At 39.1% G+C, this 25,375-nt stretch overlaps 1 protein-coding gene across 9 annotated transcripts in view; it reads right to left on the bottom strand.

Annotated features, from left to right (window-relative positions):
- Positions 1–25,375, bottom strand: part of FAT1 (FAT atypical cadherin 1) — a 168,288-nt gene that overhangs the window by 98,437 nt on the left and 44,476 nt on the right. For 6 of the 9 annotated variants that reach the window (XM_054031029.1, XM_054031028.1, XM_054031030.1 and 3 more), the window contains exon 3: positions 11,010–11,324. In XM_054031029.1, the coding sequence (XP_053887004.1) occupies positions 11,010–11,324 (315 nt within the window). Of the gene's footprint in view, positions 1–311; positions 1,793–11,009; positions 11,325–25,375 lie in introns of those variants that run through there. The other 3 variants (XR_008445230.1, XR_008445231.1, XM_054031034.1) reach the window with 3 other exon arrangements.

Genomic DNA, 25,375 nt, shown 5'->3' with positions numbered 1-25,375 from the left:
AAACAATTAACATTCAAAAACAAAACAAAAAAGTGCAGCAAAACTATCGGTCTTACATCGAAAAAGTTATTTTAAAACAACATTAAGGTTGCAAACTCAAGCACTCACAAGTTAGGAAATATCAGGATTAACACTGCCCATGGAACCTTAATTCACTCCCTTTATGTGTACATGTTATGATACAGTCTTTCAGGGAGGATAAAAAAAAATAGATGATTTTAACAAATAAATAAAGCAGGTTTTTAAAATTGTATATTTTAATAAAAATTAAATACAGATTTATTTTAAAAACTATATAAAAGTACATTTGAAATTATTACAACCTGCATTAAGACCTAAAATTACTATAATCTATCTATCTATATATTTAAATACAAAAAAAATATTAAGTGATACATGTTTGCTGCCAAAGTCTTAAAGAAAGTCAAATGACTGAACTGGTTGAAGTCATTGGCTGAGCATCTGGAACAAGAGTTTGAAGTGCTAAGTCAGCTTTTGACAGCACTAGCTTCTTCTGCAGGTATGGAGAGAATGTTTTCTTCATTTAAGTATATTTAAATAGTTCAATGACTAGTTCATTCAAAGATAAGAAACCAACTGGGAGTTCAAAAAGCAGAAAAAAGTTTGGTTTTTCTCTTCCAATCTATGAACAAAAAGTAGGTGTGAGATGATTACATCAACTAGCTAAAAGTACCAATGTGAAACAGGATTAAAATAAATTGTTTAAATCAAGAGTTCCTGGTTGGTGATTTAAATCAGCCCATGCTGTGGTCTTTAGGGGGAGGGATAGCTCAGTGGTTTGAGCACTGGCCTGCTAAACCCAGGGTTGTGAGTTCAATCCTTGAGGGGGCCACTTAGGGATCTGGGGCAAAATCAGTACTTGATCCTGCTAGTGAAGGGAGGGGGCTGGACTCAATACCCTTTCAAGGTCCCTTCCAGTTCTAGGAGATAAGATATCTCCATTAATTTTTTTTGTTTTTTAATTACATGACAACATAGTAGTTTTTCTACAGCCCCCCGACTCATTCAGTATACAGGATGGATTATGCTCACTGAATAGATAGCTATTCAATATTTCCTTTTATCCTCCACATTCAATATGTGGCTCCCAGCTGTATTTGCAACCTACCATCCAAACCTTGTACTGAATACAAAATTATTAGTTTCTTCATGGGCACTGCTATGGTGTTCTCATCATAGTAACAGAGTATTTCATAGATACAAATGCATTTTATCTTCATGACACCCCATGAGTTTAGGTGGTTTTATTCCCATTTTATAGCTGAAGAACTGAGGTGCACAGAGATTAAAGCAAAAATTGTCAAAAGTGTCCACTAATTTTGGCTGCCCAGATTAAGATACCTACTATCTGATTTTTCAGCGCTCTGAGCATTTTCATAACATTTTATATGTTCACAAAGCACAGATCTAATTGACTTGCAGTTCTGACCACTCAACACTTCTGACCGCAGATGTCTCATATTGGGCACCCAGAAAACAAGGAACACACAATTAGTGACTACCTGTGATAATTTGGGTTTAAGTGACTTGACTAGGATCACATAGAAACTCTGTGGCAGAGGCAGAATCCAATTCTCCAGGGTGGCATTCAACTTCCTTGCACAGGAGACCATCCTTTCTCTCCCTGTAATCCCGTCTCATTCTCTGACACTACCTGACTTCTGCAACAAAATGTGGCAGAGATTCCTACAGATAGTAGAGTCATTCACTGCACATGCCCAATTCATTCAGAATGCAGTCCGTCCTGTGCATTGAATGAGGCAGGAGTCCTCTGGGGGAAAAAAAAAAATAGACATATCAATCTAGCAAAAAATTAATTTTATTTTGCAGCCTAAATGGACAAATCCCTGCCTGAATAGATGGATCTCTATTGGGGAAGAGAGTGCATGGAGCCTTTTCACCTCTCTGGCAGCTGAACAGGAGTCTAGCCTCCCTGCTCAATGGTATGCTTGATGGAAATCAGCTACCAAGGTAACTAATACCCCATTTGCATTGTGGCTCTCTGTCAGAACATTGACTAGTAGTGCTGTTCCCACACTACCAATGCATGTCCTCCAAGTAACAGCAGGCAGCACAGGCTTCTTTTCCAGACACCTCAAAACATCATCCTTTATGTCTCACTCTTAAGGCTGGTCTACACCTAAAACATAAGTCAATCTAGCTACCACACTTAGGGGTGCAAAAGTTCACACCCTGAGAGACATACTTAAGACGACCTATGCCCCAATACAGACACGACTAGGTAAACACTCAGCTACAAGTGACTGAAAAGCCCCTTCCGGCACTGTAACAAGTGTCTATAATACAAACACTACAGTGGTGTAGCTGGAGCACAGCAACTGTGCTGCTGTTGCACTTGTTGTGTAGACGTACCCTGAGTTATAATACAACTTGAATTCTTTAACAAAGAGCCTGGTTTATACCACAGTAGAGCAGAACTAACATATCCATGTGAAACATATATTCAGAGGCTGCCCTGCCGAGTCAATCAACCTCCTTTGTTTGTGGAAGACAACTTAATGGCTCTAGTCCAGAGGTAATTAACAAAACCCCTTTTTTACCACTTGAATTCAAGTGTTTTACCTGCTGAGCCATTATTACTTGGTCAGTTAAAGCTCAACCCTTTCCTTTCAGTGGAGTTTTCAGGCTAACAAAAAATAATATACACAGTACAAAATTACAGGAAGTAATAATAGAAAAACAGCATCCTGCCACAAGGAGATTTTACCTTAAGGAAATATATATTTTAAAGGTTTCAGAGTAGCAGCCGTGTTAGTCTGTATCCGCAAAAAGAACAGGAGTACTTGTGGCACCTTAGAGACGAACAAATTTATTTGAGCATAAGCTTTCATGAGCTACAGCCCACTTCTTCAGATGAATAGAATGGAACATATATTGAGGAGATATATACACACATACAGAGAGCATGAAAAGGTGGGAGTTGTCTTACCAACTCTGAGAGGCCAATTAAGTAAGAGAAAAAACTTTTGAAGTGATAATCAAGATAGCCCAGTACAGACAGTTTGATAATAAGTGTGAGAGAACTTACATGGGGAGATAGATTCAATGTTTGTAATGGCTTAGCCATTCCCAGTCTCTATTCAAGCCTAAGTTGATTGTATGTAGTTTGCATATCAATTGAAGTTCAGCAGTTTCTCCTTGGAGTCTGTTTTTGAACCTTTTCTGTTGCAAAACTGCCACCCTCAGGTCTGTTACTGAGTGACCAGACAGGTTAAAGTGTTCTCCTGGTTTTTGAATGTTATGATTCCTAATGTCAGATTTGTGTCCATTTATTCTTTTGTATAGAGACTGTCCGGTATGGCCAATGTACATGGCAGAGGGGCACTGCTGGCACATGATGGCATGTATCACATTGGTAGATCCCACCATCAACCTCAGCCTAAATCAATCCACACAAGCGGTCCATTTCCTGGACACTACTGTGCTGATAAGCGATGGTCACATAAATACCACCCTATACCGGAAACCTACTGACCGCTATACTTACCTACATGCCTCCAGCTTCCATCCAGGACATACCACACTATCCATTGTCTACAACCAAGCTCTAAGATACAACCGCATTTGCTCCAATCCCTCAGACAGAGACAAGCACCTACAAGATCTCTATCAAGCATTCTTAAAACTACAATACCCACCTGCTGAAGTGAAAAAAACGATTGACAGAGCCAGATGAGTGCCCTGAAGTCACCTCCTACAAGACAGGCCCAACAAAGAAAATAACAGAACACCACTAGCTGTCACCTTCAGCCCCCAACTAAAACCTCTCTAGCGCACCATCAAAGATCTATAACCTATCCTGAAAGATGATCCCTCACTCTCACAGATCTTGGGAGACAGACCTGTCCTCGCTTACAGATAACCCCCCAACCTAAGGCAAATACTCACCAGCAACCACACATCACTGAACAAAAACACTGACCCAGGAACCTATCCTTGTAACAAAGCCCGATGCCAACTCTGTCCACATATCTATTCAAGTGACATCATCATAGGACCTAATCACATCAGCCATACCATCAGGGGCTCGCTCACCTGCGCATCTACCAATGTGATATATGCCATTATGTGCCAGCAATGCCCCTCTGCCATGTACATTGGCCAAACCGGACAGTCTCTACGCAAAAGAATAAATGGACACAAATCTGACATTAGGAATCATAACATTCAAAAACCAGGAGAACACTTTAACCTGTCTGGTCACTCAGTAACAGACCTGAGGGTGGCAGTTGTCAAACAGAAAAGCTTCAAAAACAGACTCCAAGGAGAAACTGCTGAACTTCAATTGATATGCAAACTACATACTATCAACTTAGGCTTGAATAGAGACTGGGAATGGCTGAGCCATTACAAACATTGAATCTATCTCCCCATGTAAGTATTCTCACACTTCTTATCAAACTGTCTGTACTGGCTATCTTGATTATCACTTCAAAAGTTTTTTCTCTTACTTAATTGGCCTCTCAGAGTTGGTAAGACAACTCCCACCTTTTCATGCTCTCTGTATGTGTATACATATCTCCTCAATATATGTTCCATTCTATGCATCCGAAGAAGTGGGCTGTAGCCCACGAAAGCTTATGCTCAAATAAATTTGTTAGTCTCTAAGGTGCCACAAGTACTCCAGATATTTTGAAGTAATTGCATTATGTAAAATAAAATCATAAACAAAAATACACAGTGCTTTACAAAAAATTCATGAGTACACTCACCAAACCCCTATAGAATAGATAAATATAACTCCTCTGTAAAATGAAGATTAAGTGACTTGTCAAAGACCAGGTCAAACACGAAGTCAGATCTCCTGACTCTCACGACTTCTGTACTTTTATTTAGCTATCTAAAGGCAAACAGGAGGTTTACGAGTAGAGAATCTATAGCACCCAGCACTAAAACAAGTACTACTATAGCATCTCAAATACACATATTTTCCTGAATCTCAAGTAAATGTATTGTTCCAGGGGGGTCCCAGTATGTTGGTGAAGGAATGGATATGAGGAAAGGTCAAAACTCATCTTGCTTTAGACTTGCTTCCCAAATTGAAATGCACCACTGGAAAAAGTCTGTCTTTCCTCTACTCAACCTTAGCGCTATGCTTGTGTTTAAATAGCCTCTTTGTAAACTGACAGCATTTGTAAAAGGTTAGTGCTATATAATTTTGTGGAGTTTTTTTATACATTTGTCTCCTATATAGCAATTTGTACCTCTAGAAGGCGCCTCGTTGCCTCCCAAACACCCCCGTGTGACTAGGTGTGGCTCTACTGATGCCAGCCTCAGTTTCTCCCCTTAATAAGGTAACACTGAGGTCACAGAAACATCTCAGTCAAGGAGAAGCCACTCTATTTTACAGCAGTAAATAAAGCTTGCTGAAAGGAGCACTTGTACAAGGGTTTAAAGGCTTTTACCTCAGAGCCTGCATAAAACTTTCAAGTCCCAAAACAAAATATCTATAGGTTCCAGCAGCAGCTCCTTCTGCTGTAAAGCCTCAGGCTGGATAGCTTTGTAGTCTCTCTCCTAGTTGTTTAGGGTCTCTCCCAGGCATCCCTATCTGGAGAGCTTTTGCCTAGTTCAGATTTCCAAGGAGCTCCCCTCCTCTAGAGTTTCCTTTCTTCTCAGGAACTTTTATTCAGCTGAACTCTCCTAAGCTTTTTATTAGGTCCATGTGCTTTTTAATTAATTAACTGCCTTCTAGCTACTTAGGCAGTTAACTATCTCCAGCTGGACACAGGTTGGCTCATTCTCTTCAGTGGAGCTTGACCCAGGCAGGCTAGGCATCTGATCCCTTAAAGGGCCAGCACTATGACAAGACCATAATAATATCTGAAATCTCCCATTTGTTGTAAATTGCTAATAAAGCAATGGGAAAAGGATCAGAGTCAAATTCGTTGTGTCAGTTGTGTTTGCCAAAATGAATCCAGCAATTTCTTATTTGAAAAACTGGATCTTTGTGACTTTGGCTCACCACCCTCAAAGTAACAGAGAAACTTCTCATTGCTATATAAAAGCTAGTAACTAATTGATATTGTGTGACTATGCTACGAACCCTTGCTATAAGATGCTGCCAGTGCTAAGAATCAGACAATTGGACTTCACTTAATGGGTAGGGAAAAATGGGTAAAAGGCTCCCTATCAGATATATCAGGGGAAAATAAAAGAGCTGAACATGAGCCTACAGAGGTGGACCTGAGTCACAGGAATCCAGATTTTTAGGTAATCAATTACTTCTGCTAAACATCTGCGCTGTTCCACCCAGAGGTGGCTACATTGTAGTGGTACGTAAATTCAGACACACAGTACTGAACAACCATTAGAATAAAAGGCAATATATACATATAAGATGCTATAAGGACAAAGTACAATCTGTCCACTCTGGCTTCCATTTCTGAGCATGGTAGGATCAAACTGATCTACTGGCCAGAGCCATGTACTCTGAAAGGCTATTAAATGTTGCTAGTTTAACCTCCTTCTTCCAAAATCTCTGAGTAGATCTGGAGTCTCACAATTTTGGTCAACCTGAGCCATATTTAGCCTTAATCCATTTCTGCAAAGAAGAATGAAGGAACAGTGAAGGGCTCTACACGTGCTAGTGAATAGGGAAAGTCATCCTTTCATCCTTATGGAGTCAATGATCAAAATCATAGAATAGTTATCATGGATTGCATATTTGGATACAGTCTAAGACCAGGAAAGTTTTGCAATTAATCTCTGCTTTGATTGTCAGTTGCTAAATGACTAACACTATGATACTAGTCTCATTCTTGTTGGCTAGCTCTTTTGTGCAGCAGCTTTCTTCATTACAAGTGAACTCCAAGATCCAAAAACATGATAATTCATTAATCTCATCAAAGTACAGATGTACTTGAAGTAAATAAGATAAGAAACTGTTGCATATAAAGAGGAAATGTACTATGCTTTCTCATTTCTAATAGGGCTATTGCATAGCATTTCTCTTTACAAAATAAGGAAATGTTAGTAAAAAGTTTTTAAATTGCAGTCATGTTTATAACTAATTAACGTAATTAGAAAAATTGCTTTCAAGGGCTTCTAAATGTTTACTGAAGGTGAGGATATCTGGGACCTGGACTTCCTTAGGCACACGGGAGATACCACTTCTACAGGTATCACTTGTTGAAAACAGATCAGTTCACCAATATGCCTCTACCTCGATATAACGCTGTCCTCGGGAGCCAAAAAAATCTTATCGCGTTATAGGTGAAACCGCGTTATATTGAACTTGCTTAGATCCACCAGAGTGCGCAGCCCTGCCACCCTGGAGCACTGCTTTACCATGTTATATCCGAATTCGTGTTATATCGGGTCGCATTATATCGAGGTACCGGTGTACTTATGAAAATAGATTTATTTGCACTTTAAGGTCTATGCAGCATGACACTCCTAGATAGGTGACTGTCTGCGAGGACTGAACCCAAGACCTCGGGATCCAAAAAAACATAAGCCTCTCCTGCATGATGCTAAGGCTATCTCTACATTACGAGCGAGGGGTATGATTCCGCTGCTCATGTATATATACACATTTGCACGCTAGCTCTCAATGAACTAGCACAAATATAAATAACCACATAGCTATGGTAGCACAGGTAGCAGCAGCAGAAGCATGCTTGAGTCACGCCACATACCAACCCACCTGAAACTGGTGGGTATATACTTGAGTCGTGACTCCGCTGCCATATCATGGTTACACTGCTATTTATATTTGGATTCCTCTGTAGTGTAGACATAGCCTAAGAACAAGGTCCCTTAGTGTAAAGCTGTAAGAGACCCATAAAGCTCTATATATGGATTAGCCACAAGCAGAGGACAGAGAACCACTGTGTTAGCACAGGTTACATCTAGGTTATTATTATTTATACTGCAGCAGCACCTAGGAGCACCAGTCATGGAGCAGGATCCCACTGTGTTACGTGTTGTACAAACACAATAAAAAGACAGTCCATACCTCAAAAAGTAGGAGACAATCTAAAACCATTTCAAGCGTATTTCCAGCACTCACCATACATTTTAAGAATCATAACATGATGGCTCTAAAGAATATACCATTACTAATAATTTGATCATTTATGCCTGGTTTATTAGCATAGGGTTTGACCACAGAGTTATCACAAGATGCTATCTACAGGGCCTCACATGGCTGTGCAGCCCCAAGAGCAGATCAGGGGCTGAACTGTGACACACTGAATCATAAATGCATGCTTGTTTCCCCCTTTCCCCGAAGGAAGAAAGTCATCTGCACCAGCCCCTTATCTGGCACAGTTCACTTCTCCTTCTGTGCCAGCTGAGCTGGTGGATGGTATGGTGGAGGCATAGTTGAGTCTCTGTCCACTCTCCATCTCTGTCTATCCCTGTGGGAGGGAGCATAGTTGCACCATGGAGGTTCCTTTTCCCCTATGCAATAACTCTTGGTTCAGTAGCCCTTATAAGGAAGCAACTTAAATCCTCTTATATCCACAATGCAGGCAAGTGGAGCAGGTTACCATCTCACTCATAATGAGATCGCTTGTACTCAGATGTACTGCTCAGTTCAGTCCTATTTTAATTAAAATAGTTATGACTATACTATTATAGAATGATGTAAATTGCATTCTGTACTTTTTATTCTGTAGCTAACACAATATCTAATGTCTTCTTCACATTCTAACCCATTTGAAAAAACTTAGCCCTAAAAACAGGGCCTAATCAGTCTAAGTGTATTTGATTTCCAAGAGACAGAACGGATACTTGGAAGATAATGGGCCTCATAACCTCAATTCAAATGCATCTTGATCACTGACTGGGGATCTGGTGCAGCTCAATATTTTAAGCCGAACAGTCAGGCATTGAGCCTAAGGCCCTTTGGGGGCATGGGACTGAGAATAAGGAATTCTTACTTTCTAATGCCAGCTTTGACCCAAATGCTCTCTGAAGACTTGGACAAGTCACTTAACCTCCCTTTGCCTTAGTTTTCCCATCTGTAAAATAGGGGCAATAATATTTATTTGCCTACCTCCCTGGATTTTTGAGTGTAATAATTAGTTAAAATTTGTAGTATGCTAAGTAATAATATAGCGGGAGGGTGAGACACTGATGAGGAATGCAGAGATAAAAGAAGAAGAGAGAATGTGACATAAAAGAAAGCAAGGAGGTGGACAACTAAGAATAGAGACAAGCAAAAAATAGAGAATGTGAACAAAGGAAATGTTACTTTACAGAGACAATAGAGAAGGGGAAACCAAAACAAGAAAAAAAAGAGTAGACAGAGTGAAAGGAGAGAATGTGTTTCGGTGATGGAAATAATAGGTCAGACATGGATGGGGAGAAAAATGAGAAAGAAAAGGAAACAGGAAATAAGCAACAAAAAGGCACACAAATTTTTGGTTAGGGCATTTAGTTTAATTTATTTACGCTTTTTTATACTGTTGTACTTCCTGTCAGATGTCATCCATCTGTGCAAGGCTAGTAGCAAAGTTACAGGACAGCTATGATAGTCTGTAATCACCACTTCCCAATTATATTATTTAGATTTAGAAATAGGATTTTAACTTTAAGCTTTGAATCCCCTGTGACTAGCCCAGGGGTAGGCAACCTATGGCACGGGTGCCAAAGGTGGCACGCGAGCTGATTTTCAGTGGCACTCACACTGCCCGGGTCCTGGCCACCGGTCCAGGGGGCTCTGCATTTTAATTTAATTTTAAATGAAGCTTCTTAAACATTTTAAAAACCTTATTTACTTTACATACAACAATAGTTTAGTTATATATTACAGACTTAAAGAAAGAGGCCTTCTAAAACGTTAAAATGTATTACTGGCATGCGAAGCCTTAAATTAGAGTGAATAAATAAAGACTCGGCACACCACTTCTGAAAGGTTGCAGACCCCTGGACTAGCCTCTGTGTGAATGGGCAAGGGCAGTGGGTGGGGGGGGGGGGTGAGGGAAATGCAGAATTACTTCCATTGTTCCCTAGACTTTGTGTGGTTGGAGCGTGAAACCACTCCTTGTACTAGCAATGCAAGCAATACTAACCTGCCCAGAGAGAGGGTGGCAGGGTGTGGGTGAAGACAAAGTACAGCTGTAGTAATATACCTCCCTGGATACCCAGGAGGCATTTCTAGTTGACTCAATCAGAAGTGCTTCCTGGGACTCCCACTGTAATATAGCAGCTGCACATACCTCCCACATAAAATGCAGAGCTGTGCCCTAAGCAATGATATATGCTTAAATTGAGAATCATTGACAAGTCTCGGCATTTGCACCACTTCCCGTACCTTTCGTAAAGACTAATGAAAAAAAATAGCATACATATTTTGAATGTTTTCTACAGTCATCCATAGGCAGATATTAATTGAGTAACCTTTACATTGTTTTAAGTAACATTTACTTTGTTTTAAATTCATTGTTCTGTTTCAGTTAAAACTGACAACATATTTAGCTTCCCATCTCTCCATTCTTACACACATTTCAGTACTTCTAACTTCAGCATCACTCCTTTCTTCTATTTATGCTTCTTTGTTAGAAACTGCAATATTTCTAGGTTTACCCCAAATGTTAGGCATAACACTGAAACAGAATTGTAACTGGTATATTTTGAGAATAAAAACATTCTCCAGTTTACCATTTTCAAATGATGTACTAGATTATAAACTCTTTACACAAGTGAACAGTTACTGTTGTCCATATTGATTTCAGTGGGACTACTACGCTATTTGCCTATCAACATAAACCTTAAGTGGAAAAAATAAACACAACAACTTGAAAGAAAATTACAAGAGGGTCATATTATGCCCAACAAGTTTAAAAATCACTGAAATATCTGGTTCTCTCTGTAACTGTGTGATGTCAAAGTATGACTAGAACGTTATAATCAAAGAGCTACTCAATAGGTAAAAAATAATTATGTCCATTCCACTGCATTTACACAGGATAATAAATTAATTGATACACATGTCACATAAAACTATCATATATACATACCAGTTTTGGGGTTTATTGAAAAGAATCCCTGTGGGTTTCCACTTGTAATCTTGTAGGTCAACTTTTCACTAGAGCTGGAATCAGGATCAAATGCCTCAATCTGAATGACAGATACATCCTTAGGTGAATTCTCCATGACTTCTGGGTAATAAACAGGTTCTGTTGTCTGTGGAGCATTATCATTAACATCCCCAACTTCTATGTAGATTTCAATGAAGGAAGATAGAGGCACAACACCCTGGTCTGTTGCGTAAACAGTTAACCAGTAATGTGAGGTAGTCTCACGGTCCAGCAGATCAGCCGTTTCTATTACACCTGTTCAACAGGAGGGAAAAAAGCAACAATATTAAATGCCCCATAAAGTATGAAGTTGGGGGGGGGAAGAATTATTAAAAGGGTCTGAATTTTTATACTTTATTGTTTCAATATTTATAAATCTATTTTCTTTTTAATCTCCCTTGAGAATTATCTGATTATTTAACATCATTCCTGAAATATTTCTGCCCAGAAGATATTAATTATGAGTTATTTGCAATCTTTGGGACTTGATTTACCCTCTTAATTCATCACTCCTGACAATGAAAATTTAACACTGTATTAAATTATCTAACTGATTTAGTACCAGGGTTTTGAACTATTTACCACCATTTAAATTAGTGAGAACCTATTTAAATTTGGTGGCATATACACTCATATGTGTCTGTGTGAATTATGTAAATGAATGTTTCTTAATGTGTATAAATACTTGAATCCACTTACACAACCTTTTTGAGAAATCTGAAAATAGAGAGATTTATGTTGCCCTTCTCAGCCTTAGCTACAGTGTTTGCCGTAACTTTGGCAAATCATAGTGTACCCCTAAAAAGAACTAAAATTCACTATTTCCAAAGAAATGAATGAGCCAATCTTTCTTACATCATCCAGACTGTCTTCTCCAAGGTATTATTTTCTAGCTAGACCCAAAGAGGACCTGACATAAAAATACCTTAATATCTACAAAGAGAGGGACCAAAAAAAAAGCAACAGTATATGATAATCATAAAAGGGGCATTGTGAAGGCCGGTCATTATTAATCATTATCATTATTGTTTATGTTACAGTAATGCATAAAGACTTAATTGTGACTGGAGCCCAAATGAGCCAAAACAGTGACATGCCAGCTAGGTTTGGGATTGTGGACACATTTACATGATGTGCATGTAGTATTTTCTCCTATCCTGTGCCTATCTGTACAGCTCATGCATGCTGTCAGTAAAATGGGATCTAGGTAAATACACATTTATAAGTGTACCATCTGAAGCATGATTTTTGTAAGAATAGTACTGCTGTATTTCCCTTCCGTTAGATGCACTGTAAGCCCCCTCCCTTCACTAAACGTAATCAATGTTTGCTTTTTGTAGATGAGGGGAGGCATATTGCCCCTCACCAAAACAAAGAATGCTGTTTTAAGAGGTTTAAATATTGTTAAATTTATATCTTCAGATTGTGTATCTGAGGCCAAATTATGGTCCAAATATAACTGCCACTGAGGTCCCATTAGGAGTAGTATGAACATATCAGAGAACATAATTTGGCCCATGATGAAGATAATACAATTAACAATTTCTCAAACCCTTAATTATGTCTTTCTACTTATAGGAAATTGCATGAGAGTCTGATGACAAAAACCCTGAATCCAAAATGATAGAGTTATTTCTGGAAAAGCTAGCATCTAATACAAGAAAGAAAATTCAAGTAATCTTTTACTGATAAAGCAGAAATGCATATAATTTCAAACACAGTTTGAATCATTTGAATCATTCAACATTTTAGAATCACCACCAGATGTCACTCTGGAAACTGGTTGTGTACAATGTAGAAAGCGGTAGGGCTGGGGTAAAGAGAAGGGAAAATGAGAGTTCTGAATATTAAAACAGAAATTGATATTCTGTATAGGATGGTCTTGAAAACGAAATAGATAATAGTGGCTATCTAGTTACATTTTTTTTTTGCAGAGGAATCCACTAATACCAGCAAAGTACTGAAAAGATAAGGTATTGCTTTAAAATAAGTTGGTATTTTATATTATCCACTTTTCAATTTTGTATTTGTACTGTTTACCTATAATTTTCTTTCAAAAAACACAAATAATCATCATATGCAATCACTATATCTCTGTTAAGAAGTTGCCAATTAGCTGTGGTCTTCATCCTGCAATCATAATTTCTAAATATCAGAGAGAACATAAACAAATTCTTTTTAAGTGCATCTGTGATCTGTATTCCCCCACAAATTTCCAGGATCTACTTCTATTATTTACTCCTGGTATACTTTTTATGTCTTTTTACTTATTAAGAAGACTTACTTGAGAGTTAATGAACCAGATTAAGAATCCTGACTTCACTTTTAGCCCACAGCATTTCCATAGAAACCCCATGTGTTGAATGTGGCATGCAAGAGTTTCAGTTGTACAATCTGTGCAGGCTGTGCCCTTATTTATCCTGTGGCAACTTCGCAAAAGCTACATGCCCTACTAACCATAAGACTAGATTACATTAATTCCCTCCTAGCAGGGCTTCTCTGTCACTTGCAGCTTGTGTAGAATGCAGTGGCATGCTTATTTATTGGGTTGAACAACTATCACCATAGTATGCCCCCCCCGCATTCTTAACACCAGCTATCTCAAAATAAAATGGCAGATTACTTTTTAAATGGCCGTGTGTGTTTTTGAAGCTCTCAGAAGGGTAGACTTTAACTTTAAGACAGACCTCCTCAAGGCACTCCCCCACCCCCTTTCACAAATTCCACCGCTTCTCCTTAGTTATGGTGACTCCTAGCTATAGACAAAGTGTAGAAGTCTTGCTCCCTTGACATCTCTCTCCAACACCTGAAAACTTTAAATCAACTATTAAACAAGAAAAATGTTAATGTACAAAAACAAAAGAAACCTAGTTTCAGAAGGGAACCATATAAAATAGGTTGCTAACTTTCTAACTGCAGAAAATCGAACATCCTTGCCCCACCCCTTCCCCGAGGCCCCGCCCCTTCTCCAAGGCCCCACCCCCGTTCACTCTATCCCCCTCCCTCTGTCACTCGCTCTCCCCCACCCTTGCTCACTCATTTTCACAGGACTTGGGCAGTGGGTTGGGGTGCAGGAGGGGGTTGGGGCACAGGCTGTGGATGGCACTTATCTCAGGCAGCTCCCTGGAAGCAGCGACATGTTCCTCCGGCTGCTAGGCAAAGGGACAGCTATGGGGTTCCGCATGCTGCCCCCACAGCTCTCATTGGCCACAGATCCCAGCCAATGGGAGCTGCCGAGCCAGCGCTTGGCACAGGGGCAGCACACGGGGACTCCATATTCATCCCTTCACCTAGGAGCCTGCCAGGAGCCTTGCTGTGCGCCGGCAGTGCCGCCAACCAGCCTTGCTGTGCCGGCAGTGCCGCCGACTAGAGTTTTAATGGCCCCGTCAGCAGGGCTGACCAGAGTTGCCAGGTTCCCTTTTCAACCGGATGTTCCAGTCAAAAATCAGACACCTGGCAACTCTAATATAAAAGGATTATCAGGGTAACAACTAGAAACATGACACTCCTGAAATTGTTAGTACATTTATTTTTAGTTTTATTTCAAATTCAGTCTGGGTCCATAAGATGATTTCTACAAACTCTTCACTATGACCAAGCTATGATTTTTGTGAAAATTTACAATGACAAACCTACAGTGCTACTGATTAATTAACCAGTGAACAACTCATCTAGCGCAGATGTCTACCCAACAGGATAGTGTTGGCTTTCAGAATTCTTGCAATTTTAACTTGCTCTAGGGTCACCTGCACTGTAAGTCTGCATTAGTGATTAGCATCCGGAAACATAAGCTACCTAAGCTGACAGTGAGAGTGAAATGAATCATTCTTCCATTTTTTCATGTTGGAACAAATCCCAAACTGTTGAACAAATATTTCTTGAATAGGACTGCTGTTTAAAAGTTTGAATCAGATTAAACAAGTGTGAAAGAATTTCATTCTATGGACCAGGTGAGGAAACAATAACACTGATACCTGTATTGGGACCTGAACTTAATGTTCAAAATAAAACATTACTTGATGTGAGATTCCTCAAATTTGCAAACAAAATATAGCAGAAATACAAACTTCTCCACCTCCCTACATATTAGAACAGGTATCAGTGACAGGCACATTAGAGATAGATGCCTTATTAAAAATGGACACACATGCATTCTAAGAATTAAGTTAGTCTGACAATATTAAAAACGAAGGTACAAAAAGCCACTGCTTCAGTAAATGGTACATGCAAAAGGGGGTTGGAAGAAATGAGGCCAAGCAGCTTTCCCTCACCCTTTGCACACAGGTCAGCCACAATTTCTTTTGGAGCCAGACCAACTACTCCCGGTTAGTAGAGCTAAACTGTCGAAAGGGATATGGCAGGAGTGAGTGTTTGGGCATGACTCAGCTTTCCCCCTTATACCAGGCCAGCTCTGAGGAGTACATCTTTCAAAATGGGGCAGAGCTACTAATCCAATGTGCACTCTCCTGGAGGAATTCTGGCTGTGACAAGCCAGGGCTCCCCCTATAGAAATATACAACCCAAAATACATTCAATAGTTTAAAAATCACAGTCCGGTCTGTATCAGAAACTACACACAAAACCGCACCTTAAAATCTCTTACCAGCCCCTCTCCTTCAGATCCGACCTTAAACATTTTAAATCACCAATAAAAAATGACACGAATAGTCCCACCTTAAATCTCAAGGGACACTGGGCCACACAAAAACACCCAAAATTCAATACAATTTGCAATCTCTGCTCATGAAGTTACAGGCCTGGAACAGATCAGCTAAACCAGGATGAAGATGCTTTTCACAAGGATAACAATATTTTCTTCCCTATCACTGGTCCAGGACCAGTGTTCCCAAAAGTGTATTGGTCCTTAAAGGTCTTGTGCTGGTCTGCCAACTATTCCTCTTTGTAATCTTTACTATATTATTCTAGTAGTCCATCTCACACAGAGTTAGAGCAGACTAATGCTTTATGCTAGCTAGACTAATGCTTTATGCCATTTGAAAGCCAGCATTCTAAGTTTTCAGACAGAGTAAATCATTGGATTAGAGCTCCAGTGGTTTTCAAGAGAGCAGTCACAAAAATTATGTTTGACTTCAAATACTAAGAAAGAAAGAATCAGAAAGGTGTGATTTCTGGTACCTTGTGACCAGCCAAGGCCAGTAAATAAATGCTCTTTCCACTGGAATAGCTGTGGGTAGAGTTTCCATCTCTTCAGCAGTATGAAAAAAATATTTGTTTCTAGCTCTGGTGGTTTACAAGGTATCAGATCTTAAGATACATGAGATCTACATTTATCCCTCCATCTTCCATTGCTTTTTGGCATGGGTCCAAGAACAAATATAGCAAGTGCTGGACTTTAAACAAATGTAAATTTCAATTCCTGATTGTGCTACACTTGGCTCTAATCCATGCTGCAAGTCCATCACTTTAACAAGTGCTTAATTCACATAAATATAAAACATTCACCACCACATAGAGTTTGGGATATATATTTCTGATTTTTTTCCCTTAACACACCTCCAACTGACCTGCTCTCATGACAAAAGATGAAGATGCTGAAGGACGATTTTTTAGGGCTTTACTCCTAGACCAGTGAGAAGAAAACATACTTATGCGATGAATCTTATCCTAGACTGTAATCTGCAAAGGAACATCAACACTGATATTTCCTTTTGGGGAAAAAAATTACTAACCAAGAGTTAAGAAAGTTCACTAGTGTTCTCCAATTAGAGCTGAGCATGGGGTCAAGTTCTTTCCTCATTTACACACTGTTGCAAATTTAGGGAACAATCTTGCTCCTACTGGAGCTAATGACTTCAGTAAGAGGCACTCAGTAAGAGCAAAAAGAAGAACAGGAGTACTTGTGGCACCTTAGAGACTAACAAATTTATAAATTTATTTATAAATTTGTTAGTCTCTAAGGTGCCACAAGTACTCCTGTTCTTCTTTTTGCGGATACAGACTAACACGGCTGTTACTCTGAAACCTGTCAGTAAGAGCAGACGATCCTAAATGAATTAAATGGGATAGTACCAATCTGGAAGAATAAATTGCCCCAAGAGCACAATATTTGAGGAAATAGAATTGCAGGTTGAGAGGTACAACCCTCTTTTTCCTTCACCACCGCGGCCACATGCTGCACGTTTTAGCCACTTCCCAATTTGGAGAATATCATGGATGATCTAGGGTACAAAAGGCAAAATTGACTTATTTAAAATGTAATACGTCTCATTCTCAAAAAGAACTGTTGACAAAAATGTGAATTTCCATGGTCTTAATAGTATGTCTAATTTAAATTAAATAGCCCAAACCACTATGACCAAAGTCACTAATAAAGCAAGAATAAATGTATAAATCTAATGAAAGGCAGATAGTCTTATATACACCAATTCCAACCAATTAACAAATGCTCAAACTATAATACTCCCAATTCCCAGGGATGATCCTCCTTAAGTGTGCTTATCCATGAAAACTCTCATTAACAATATTAATGACTCTGTAATGGAAATCAAAACCTGCAATCATTTCTCAGCAAAGCATGAAAATGCAGTTTAGCAGAGCTTGCCCTGGGAATGACATTTGAAACAAACGAAGAGAAATCCCTGGCCTGGAACATGATGCTTGAAATCTGATTACAAACTTAATTAATCTAAGTTCTAATAAGCTTGGTAAATCAAAACCTTCCTCAGCCACTTTTAAAGCCTGTTACTGCTATGTGAAGTAACAGCAGTACTATTTTGAAAACTGCATGAATATATATTTTGATCAAATATGACCTTCAATAGACAGTCCAAATGAAGTATTAAAAATTAAATAGATTAAATCTATTACAACCCAAGAGTCATGCTTTCCCTACTGCCACTAGTCTGTATTGACAGCAAGACAGTATGCTATTTTCTCCAATCTTTTAACTCATTAGTGAGACATAAAAGTACAAAAAATATTTAAGCTGTATACTACCCATTTTCAAGTAGAAAAAGAAAAAAATATCCAGAGAAGGCTTTAACTTAATGTTTATTGAAATTCACTCTCTCATCCAGTCCCTCCCTGCTATGTGAATGTATGCACAGCTGTATTTCTCCTATGCACAGTTGACAATATTTGAAAAATAGGTTCAAAATCAGCCTGTCGGCCCACGACCACCAGAAGACCGTGTGGCTATTCTGGTCAAATTTCTGGTTTGTTCTTTTTCTGGTGTTTGTTCTGTTGTTTTTAAGTATATGAATCACATAGAGACAGATTCTGATACTTATATTATGCTCATTAGTATCATGCTTCTTGAGTGATACTCATGGGACTGCTGTGGAGCATGAATAAGGCTATCAAAATTTCTCTGTTCATTATAAGGGCTTCAAAACAAATACAATTTTCAGGCTGTTCTTAAAACTCCACTCTTCTATAATGACAAAGGTCCAGAAAAAAAAAAAAAAAAAAAAAAAGAGAGAAAGAGAGATCCTCTAACATTTGCATCCTCTGCCTTTTATGTTACATAATGACGTCACACTAATACATGATATAATGATGTTACAAGAATGATGTTTCAGTGCAAATTTATACACAATGATGGCATAATCCCATTTTATATCGTTTCGTTAAACACCCTAGTATGATTTGGGTTTTCTTATGAATTCATCCCCTGCACGTGAACACAAGTACATACACCCACACAGTCTCACTTCTCTGATCCAAATAATCTGGAATTCTAGCTTCTGGTTTTGCCTTTCTGGTGCAGTTTGGAAGAAGTGTGGCCCCTACCACTACCAGATTAGATGGGAATGTTTGCTGGCCTGCTCCTCCTCTGCCTTGGCAAGACGTATTGCTCTCTCTCTCGTCACAAAATTCCCACTTTTGTCTCTTCTTGTGCCATTCCCCCTTTCCTAAACACCCTCAGCATGTCCCTGTGCAGTTTATGAGTTCCTCCTAAAGCATGATCTTTCCCTGTCCCTAACATTAAGGTTGCTGCTGCCACTGACAAAGACTGGCTAGGTGGGAGAAAGCTACTGATGCCCATTTACCACCTCCTCATCCTACGTGCCTCACTGAGCTGTAAGGTTACTAAGAAGACAGCAGCACCAGCAGGGTGAAGAAGTGAAAACCATCTGGAAAAGGAGGAGAGGCAGTGTCTGTCTGCTGTTGAGCAGTCTCGAGGCTTCAAGGAGAAACATCACAACTGTTTCCCCCTCAAGTAGGGACAGAGACAAAATCAGGAGAGTTGGCACATGTGATTCTATGTGTTATGTGTCTTTTAGCGCCTCATACTCACTGTCAGACATGGTAAAGGAAAGCAAGGTAGATGGACAGAAGGCAAAATGTTTCATTTAATGTATTTACCTATATTTTTAACACACGGAGATAACACATTTTAGTCCAATATATTCTGTTCTTTACAGTGTGTAAAAATGTAAAATGAGTACTCCTGTCAAGTTATAGCCAATTCTGTGCTTCTGATCCTTTGAAAATTTGTAAATCTTCTAGAAGATTTGTTAGACTAGATTATGCCTGACTGCACCAAGGGTGGGTAAGAGAAAGGGCTGCGCTGAGCCACAGCCATGGACAGCCACAGTCTTGTATGCCAGAAGGAGTTCTATCTTTGGAAGGGATTCTGAAACCATTTAACTTACAGAATTCCCAAAAGTGAAATTATTTCATGCCCTCAATCTGGGGTGGTGCAACTCCCCACACCTCCCAATGAGAGGCATTCCTTATAAGGTACAATTGAGCCCTTTGTCTGCAGTTTTGCTAAAACAACATCCAAGAGTAATGTCAACAAAACTGCATATTATTTGTCCAGCCACAAAAAAAGCCCCACCACATGATCTTACTGGATCTTTAAACTAGGCAAAATGATTGCCCCTAAGCACTTAAGCTGTAATGTCCTGTCATGGAGACAAGGAACTATTCAGCACTTAAAATGTCAGTTGAAAAGACCAAAACCTCGGTCCTATGAACTCCTTGAAGCAATCTCCTGCTAAAGAAGGAATGGAATGAGATTCCTTTTGCTAAAGTAAAATGTCAGCTTGTCTACTGTATAAACAGGGCAGAGTGCCAAAAGAGGCACAGTCTAACTCTTAAAATGCTGAAGATCTGTGATGGGCAATGTGAGTTTTTAAAAATGACATACACGCGGACTTAAATAATGTCTTGATAGCATAACCGAGCAAAAAAATGCTGGGCTTTCCCTTTCTTTACTTATATCATATATATACTTTGAACAGGTAGCATTATTTGATATTTTTCTGAAGAATAAGGAGCGATAGCCATGCAGAAAATATTTGCTCTTGAATGCTAAGCAGTTTAAGATTTATCATCAATAAAGCTGGATTACCCAGGTAAAACACCTATCAGATTTCTTAAATCTGATAAGAAATTGCCATTGTTTCAAAATATAACCTTTATTTGCAATTTCTGAATTACATGTGTACATGCTGTTTCGTCTGCTCTAGAAACTTCTAACTGGGCATAAATAGGGAGACTGGTAACTCAGTAACAGCCAGCCAATGTACTATCTTCTGCATAACTCATGCAAATTAGCTGTTTGCAAACTTATATGAAAAGTATGAATGTGCATAATTAAGAAATCAATTTAGTTTTAAGTATTTTCACTGATTTGTATAGTTTCTTGACACTTCAATGGCTCATTTATTTTATGTCTAAGCAAAGATGAACTTTACAATAACATAAAACATTTCTAATTTGCTAAATAATTCAATTGCTTTATCATTTTAAATGTATTCAAGTTGTTTGTATTTTAATGCTTTCAAAATCAATTTAAAAGCCTGATTAAAACGAATGTAACCCAACAATGCAGTGGGCTGTGTTTTTAGGGATTCTCTAATTTACCACAGCAGTCCTTAGATAATATTACCTCACCACCTTTCAGCATCTTATTTTTTCTTCAATTTTGATCATTTTTGGTCACATTTATGTTAAAATTAAATTTTATAATTAAATAAAATATACCCTACTTAATTTAATAAGTTTTCTATGAACTGGTCTTATGCAGAATTGCAAATTCAATATTCCTCCCTCAATTAGTCAGGAGAAGAAGGGTATTAAAATGCTTAAAGATTTCTTTCTTAGACTTTCCAATTTCTGCTTCAAAGAACTCTCAGAAAAATGTTTTGCTGGTGCAGCTAGGAATAAATAAAGCAAGGGAAGAGAAATAAGAGTATACTGAAATTACAATTTCTTCTTCAGCCTTAAATAAAGACATAGTAAACATACAAAGAAAATCAAATGATGTCAACAAAGATTTTTTAGTTACCGCTAAAGAGGATTCTTTAATATAGCTGTATATATTCATGCTAAGATCTACCTAAGCCAGTTACTAATATATATATATATAATATAAATGGTTCAAATTCAGTCCTGATTTATACCTCAAACAACTCCACTGAACTTAGTGGAAAAGAGTATAATTTGGTCTAGTGTCAACACATTAAGTAACTGTGATGTAAGTACACATTTTTCAAAGCTGTTAAATGTTGTAAACTGCTATATCAGTGGCCCCCAAACTTTTTCCTCGTGCACCCCCCCCCCAGTAATGGAACCTGTCCGCCTTCCCCCTCTACCCCCACTTCTGCCCAGCATATATTTCTATAAACTTCCGCACAATCACATAACCAGCAACAAGGGTCAATTGGGGGGAAGGCGCATTCCCGGAAGTACAGCTTGCCTGGGGATGGGAGCAGTAGCCAGGAGCAAAGCCAGGGCTGCAGAGCTGCTGCTGGGAGCAGAGCATGGCTGGGTGGCACTCACTCTCTCCACTCTCCCCTCATACTGTATGAAAATGAGACTATTTCTGCATAATGTTACTATAATAGAAGAAACTCCCCTTAGTAGAAGAATTATGTATATCAGTATCTGTTCTGAAACTTTTTATTAAGGCAAAGATACCATGAAATATGAAAATATTACATTTTACATTACTTATAAAGGATCAGGTTAATATTTAAAGAACCTGGCTAAAGAGACAGGCTTCAAATCTTGACAGCCTCAATACCACAAAGTAAAGCAATTGAAAAATTAATACACAGTAAAATGTTGCTTCCAAACAAAACTGGACTACCCAGAATGCTCCAGCATGTAGCTGAACCCAAACCGTGACATAAAACTTAAGAAGCAGAATTGTGACTACCTCACTTCTCTGTTATGAACAGATGGTAGCAAGATAAACTGTGATCATATATGGAGGAAAGAAAGGAACAGTCACTATGGACCGGCACTACATGTAGTTCAAACAGTCCAGAACAAGTTGGATACAGTGGTATGGAAGAGAAATTCTGGAGTCAGCCAATGGCTAATTAAAACTACGCTTTAGTTGAGCTCATAAAGATAATACAAAGTTTTAAAGGCTAAATTTAGTAAAAACTGAGCATTAAGCTAAGAATACATTTGTAAACATTTAGAAGAGACTTTGCAAATCTTAATTAAGACTAAAAAAAGTAAAACTACACCTCAACAAAAGAGTGATCACATTGCTTTCATTCTTACACAAGGTCAAATTAATTTAAAACTTTGTGCGTAGCTCAATGAGAAAAACAAATATAAGAAAGAATTTTATACAATTATGTTTTTAAAATAGCCTTTTAAAAAGTTGTTCACAAAAATTATGGGTCATCAGAACCATATCTGGGTTAAAAGAAAAAAGATTGTTAGGGTACAAAGTGAGCATGCATTCAGAGATATGGGGTGGGGGGGGGGGGGGAGTTGATGCAATCAATCAGAAGATCCCTGATGCGGCTGCCTTAGAATTCAGCCTATTACTTCCAGTTCAGGAAATCTTTTGGGACAAAGGCAGACAGCTCCTATTGTCTTTCTGGTTTACGGTTATTTTAATAGCTCCAGCTTATTTCTGTCAACTACGCTACTTGTATGTCAGATTTTTGGACAAGCAGTATAATTGCTGTACCAGAAACAGTTTATACCGCTGAAACCTTGATGTAGAGAGGCATAAAAGATTATTAGTGTATATTAAATGAAATGTTAACTATTATATTGCTAGGAAAATGTAGTGAAGCACAGACAAGTGCAACCTGATTTCTTGGCAGAAAGGGGAAGGAAAAGAAGCTTTTGTTATGGCATGGTCCATCAACATGATTTTAAAAAAAGAGAGAGAGGCCTGAAAGCCATGGTTATGCTACTGTAACAATGAAGCACTACAGTGGTAATATTATTGACAAAACAAAAATTGCCACAAGACTTTGGGCCAAATACTGCTCACCTGACTTAGTAAAGCAGTCCAGCTAACTTTATTGGGGCTATTAATGAGGAGTATGTTCTCACGATTTGGCACAATCTTTACTCCAATTATCCTCACTGGCATTCAGGACACATTCTTGTCTTGAGGGACAGACAAAACTGGTATCTACATCTAGATATACAAACTTCCCAGACATGCTGCTATTGTCACCATCGTTTTTATAAATGTCCTGAGAAGAGGCAAACTAAAGGTAATGGGCCAGCTGTGGAAACAATATGGGTCTGTTGCAAATCTGAGGAATCCCAGAATGTGAAACCATGCATCTTTCAAATCAACTGAGGCCAGAAAGCTTCTTTTGTCAATCAGAGCTATGGTGGCTTGGAGGGATTCCATTTTGAGCTTCTGATATTTCTCAAACTGATTCAGCTACTTTAAATCTAGAACTGGCCTCAGGTGCTACAATTTTCTGAACACCTCTAAGTCCCTTGATTACGCCCTGTCCTATCTGACTGTGGGGATCAGAAATGATGGTGCCCACGGTGACTGGGTGCTGAGGGTAGAGATTATGACTAGACCCTGATAGGAGAGTCACAGTAGAGGGGTAAGAGGAGGGAAGAAAAACTCTATAGAAAGACACTCTCTTGACACAATGGACAGCTACAGAGTTACAATTGGGAAACCTACACCTTTTCTTTCCAGAAATGTTTTCAGCATTGTGAGATGTATACTAAGGTGCAGGGGGGAAAAGTTGAAAGGAATATCTCAGCCATAGACATCTACTGCCAGCTCAGCCAGAGGCAGAAAACAAACGGGAAGCCAACAAGAGAAGGGATGGGCACCAAAATCTCATCTTCTGTGTCAACGCTTCCTGTCTGAGCGACAGCTAAGGAAGAACACACATAGGTGTGCACTGCTTGCAGTCATGTCCCAAAACTCATTGAGCTAAGGCTGAGGAGGACAAGCTTTGAGAGTGTGTGGTGAGACAGTTGATGAAGAAGCATGTTCACCAGGGATACTAGTTTTCTGTGATAAAAATCCCAAAATTCTCAGATAAAAAAAAAAATCCCAATTTTTCCACAATTAAAATGAAATGGTAAACTTTAGTTTTCCTAGCCACAATATATATAGCTATCAGTTGAACACAATGTTTTATTGATGTGTTTGCCATTTTAAAGCAAATTCAAAGCCTACCATCAATCATTATAAAATAAAATTAATAGAATTGTAATCTGTATTTCTTACATATACTAAATACTTCTCTGGCTGTCAGCCCCAGGTGGCAGGGCTCAGGCTGGGGCTGTCAGCCCTGGTTCAGTTAATGGAGAGCTGGATAATGGAGGCTAGGATAAATGGGGTTTTACTGTAAATGCTTTTATTTGTTCTCAAAATGTAAAAACTAAAGATCTCTGTAAAAATGCAAATTCCTCTTTTTTTCCATGACAAATGGATTTCTAGGATCCCTGGTGTTCACCTGTGTCAAGACGGCTCAGAATGTAGTAGTACTTTTGGACAAGGAAGTCTCAAGTGATTTCAGTGGCCAAAGTGCTTTTTTCCATATGAGCTTAGCATGACGGTCATTGCTCCCTGGTTTGGGCCTTGCCACAGTTATTCCTACCTGTGCTGCTGACTGGATTGCTGTAATATACTTTACATGGGACTTCCACTAAGGCCATTCAGCAGCTTCAGCTGGTTTAGCAAGTAGTGGCCTAATTGCTTAGTGGGGCTGGTCACAGGAAGGACATTATAGCAGTGCTCCTTTGGCCTGGTCCCCACTAAACCCCCACTTCGGACTAAGGTACGCAAATTCAGCTACGTTAATAACGTAGCTGAATTCGAAGTACCTTAGTCCGAACTTACCGCGGGTCCAGACGCGGCAGGGAGGCTCCCCCGTCGATGCCCCATACTCCTCTCGCCGAGCTGGAGTACTGGCGTCGACGGCGAGCACTTCCGGGATCGATCTGGGATCGATTTATCGCGTCTAAACCAGACGCGATAAATCGATCCCAGAACATCGACTGCCTGCCGCCGGACCCTCCGGTAAGTGTAGACGTACCCTTAGATTGCATTGGCTTCCTATTGGTTTCCAGGTGCAAATCAGAAGTTCAGT

This window comes from Malaclemys terrapin, chromosome 5 (assembly GCF_027887155.1).
Source record: "Malaclemys terrapin pileata isolate rMalTer1 chromosome 5, rMalTer1.hap1, whole genome shotgun sequence".
NCBI lineage: Eukaryota > Metazoa > Chordata > Testudines > Emydidae > Malaclemys > Malaclemys terrapin.
Note: the sequence above shows the minus strand (reverse complement) of the source record. Positions and strands in the feature narration are given on the sequence as shown.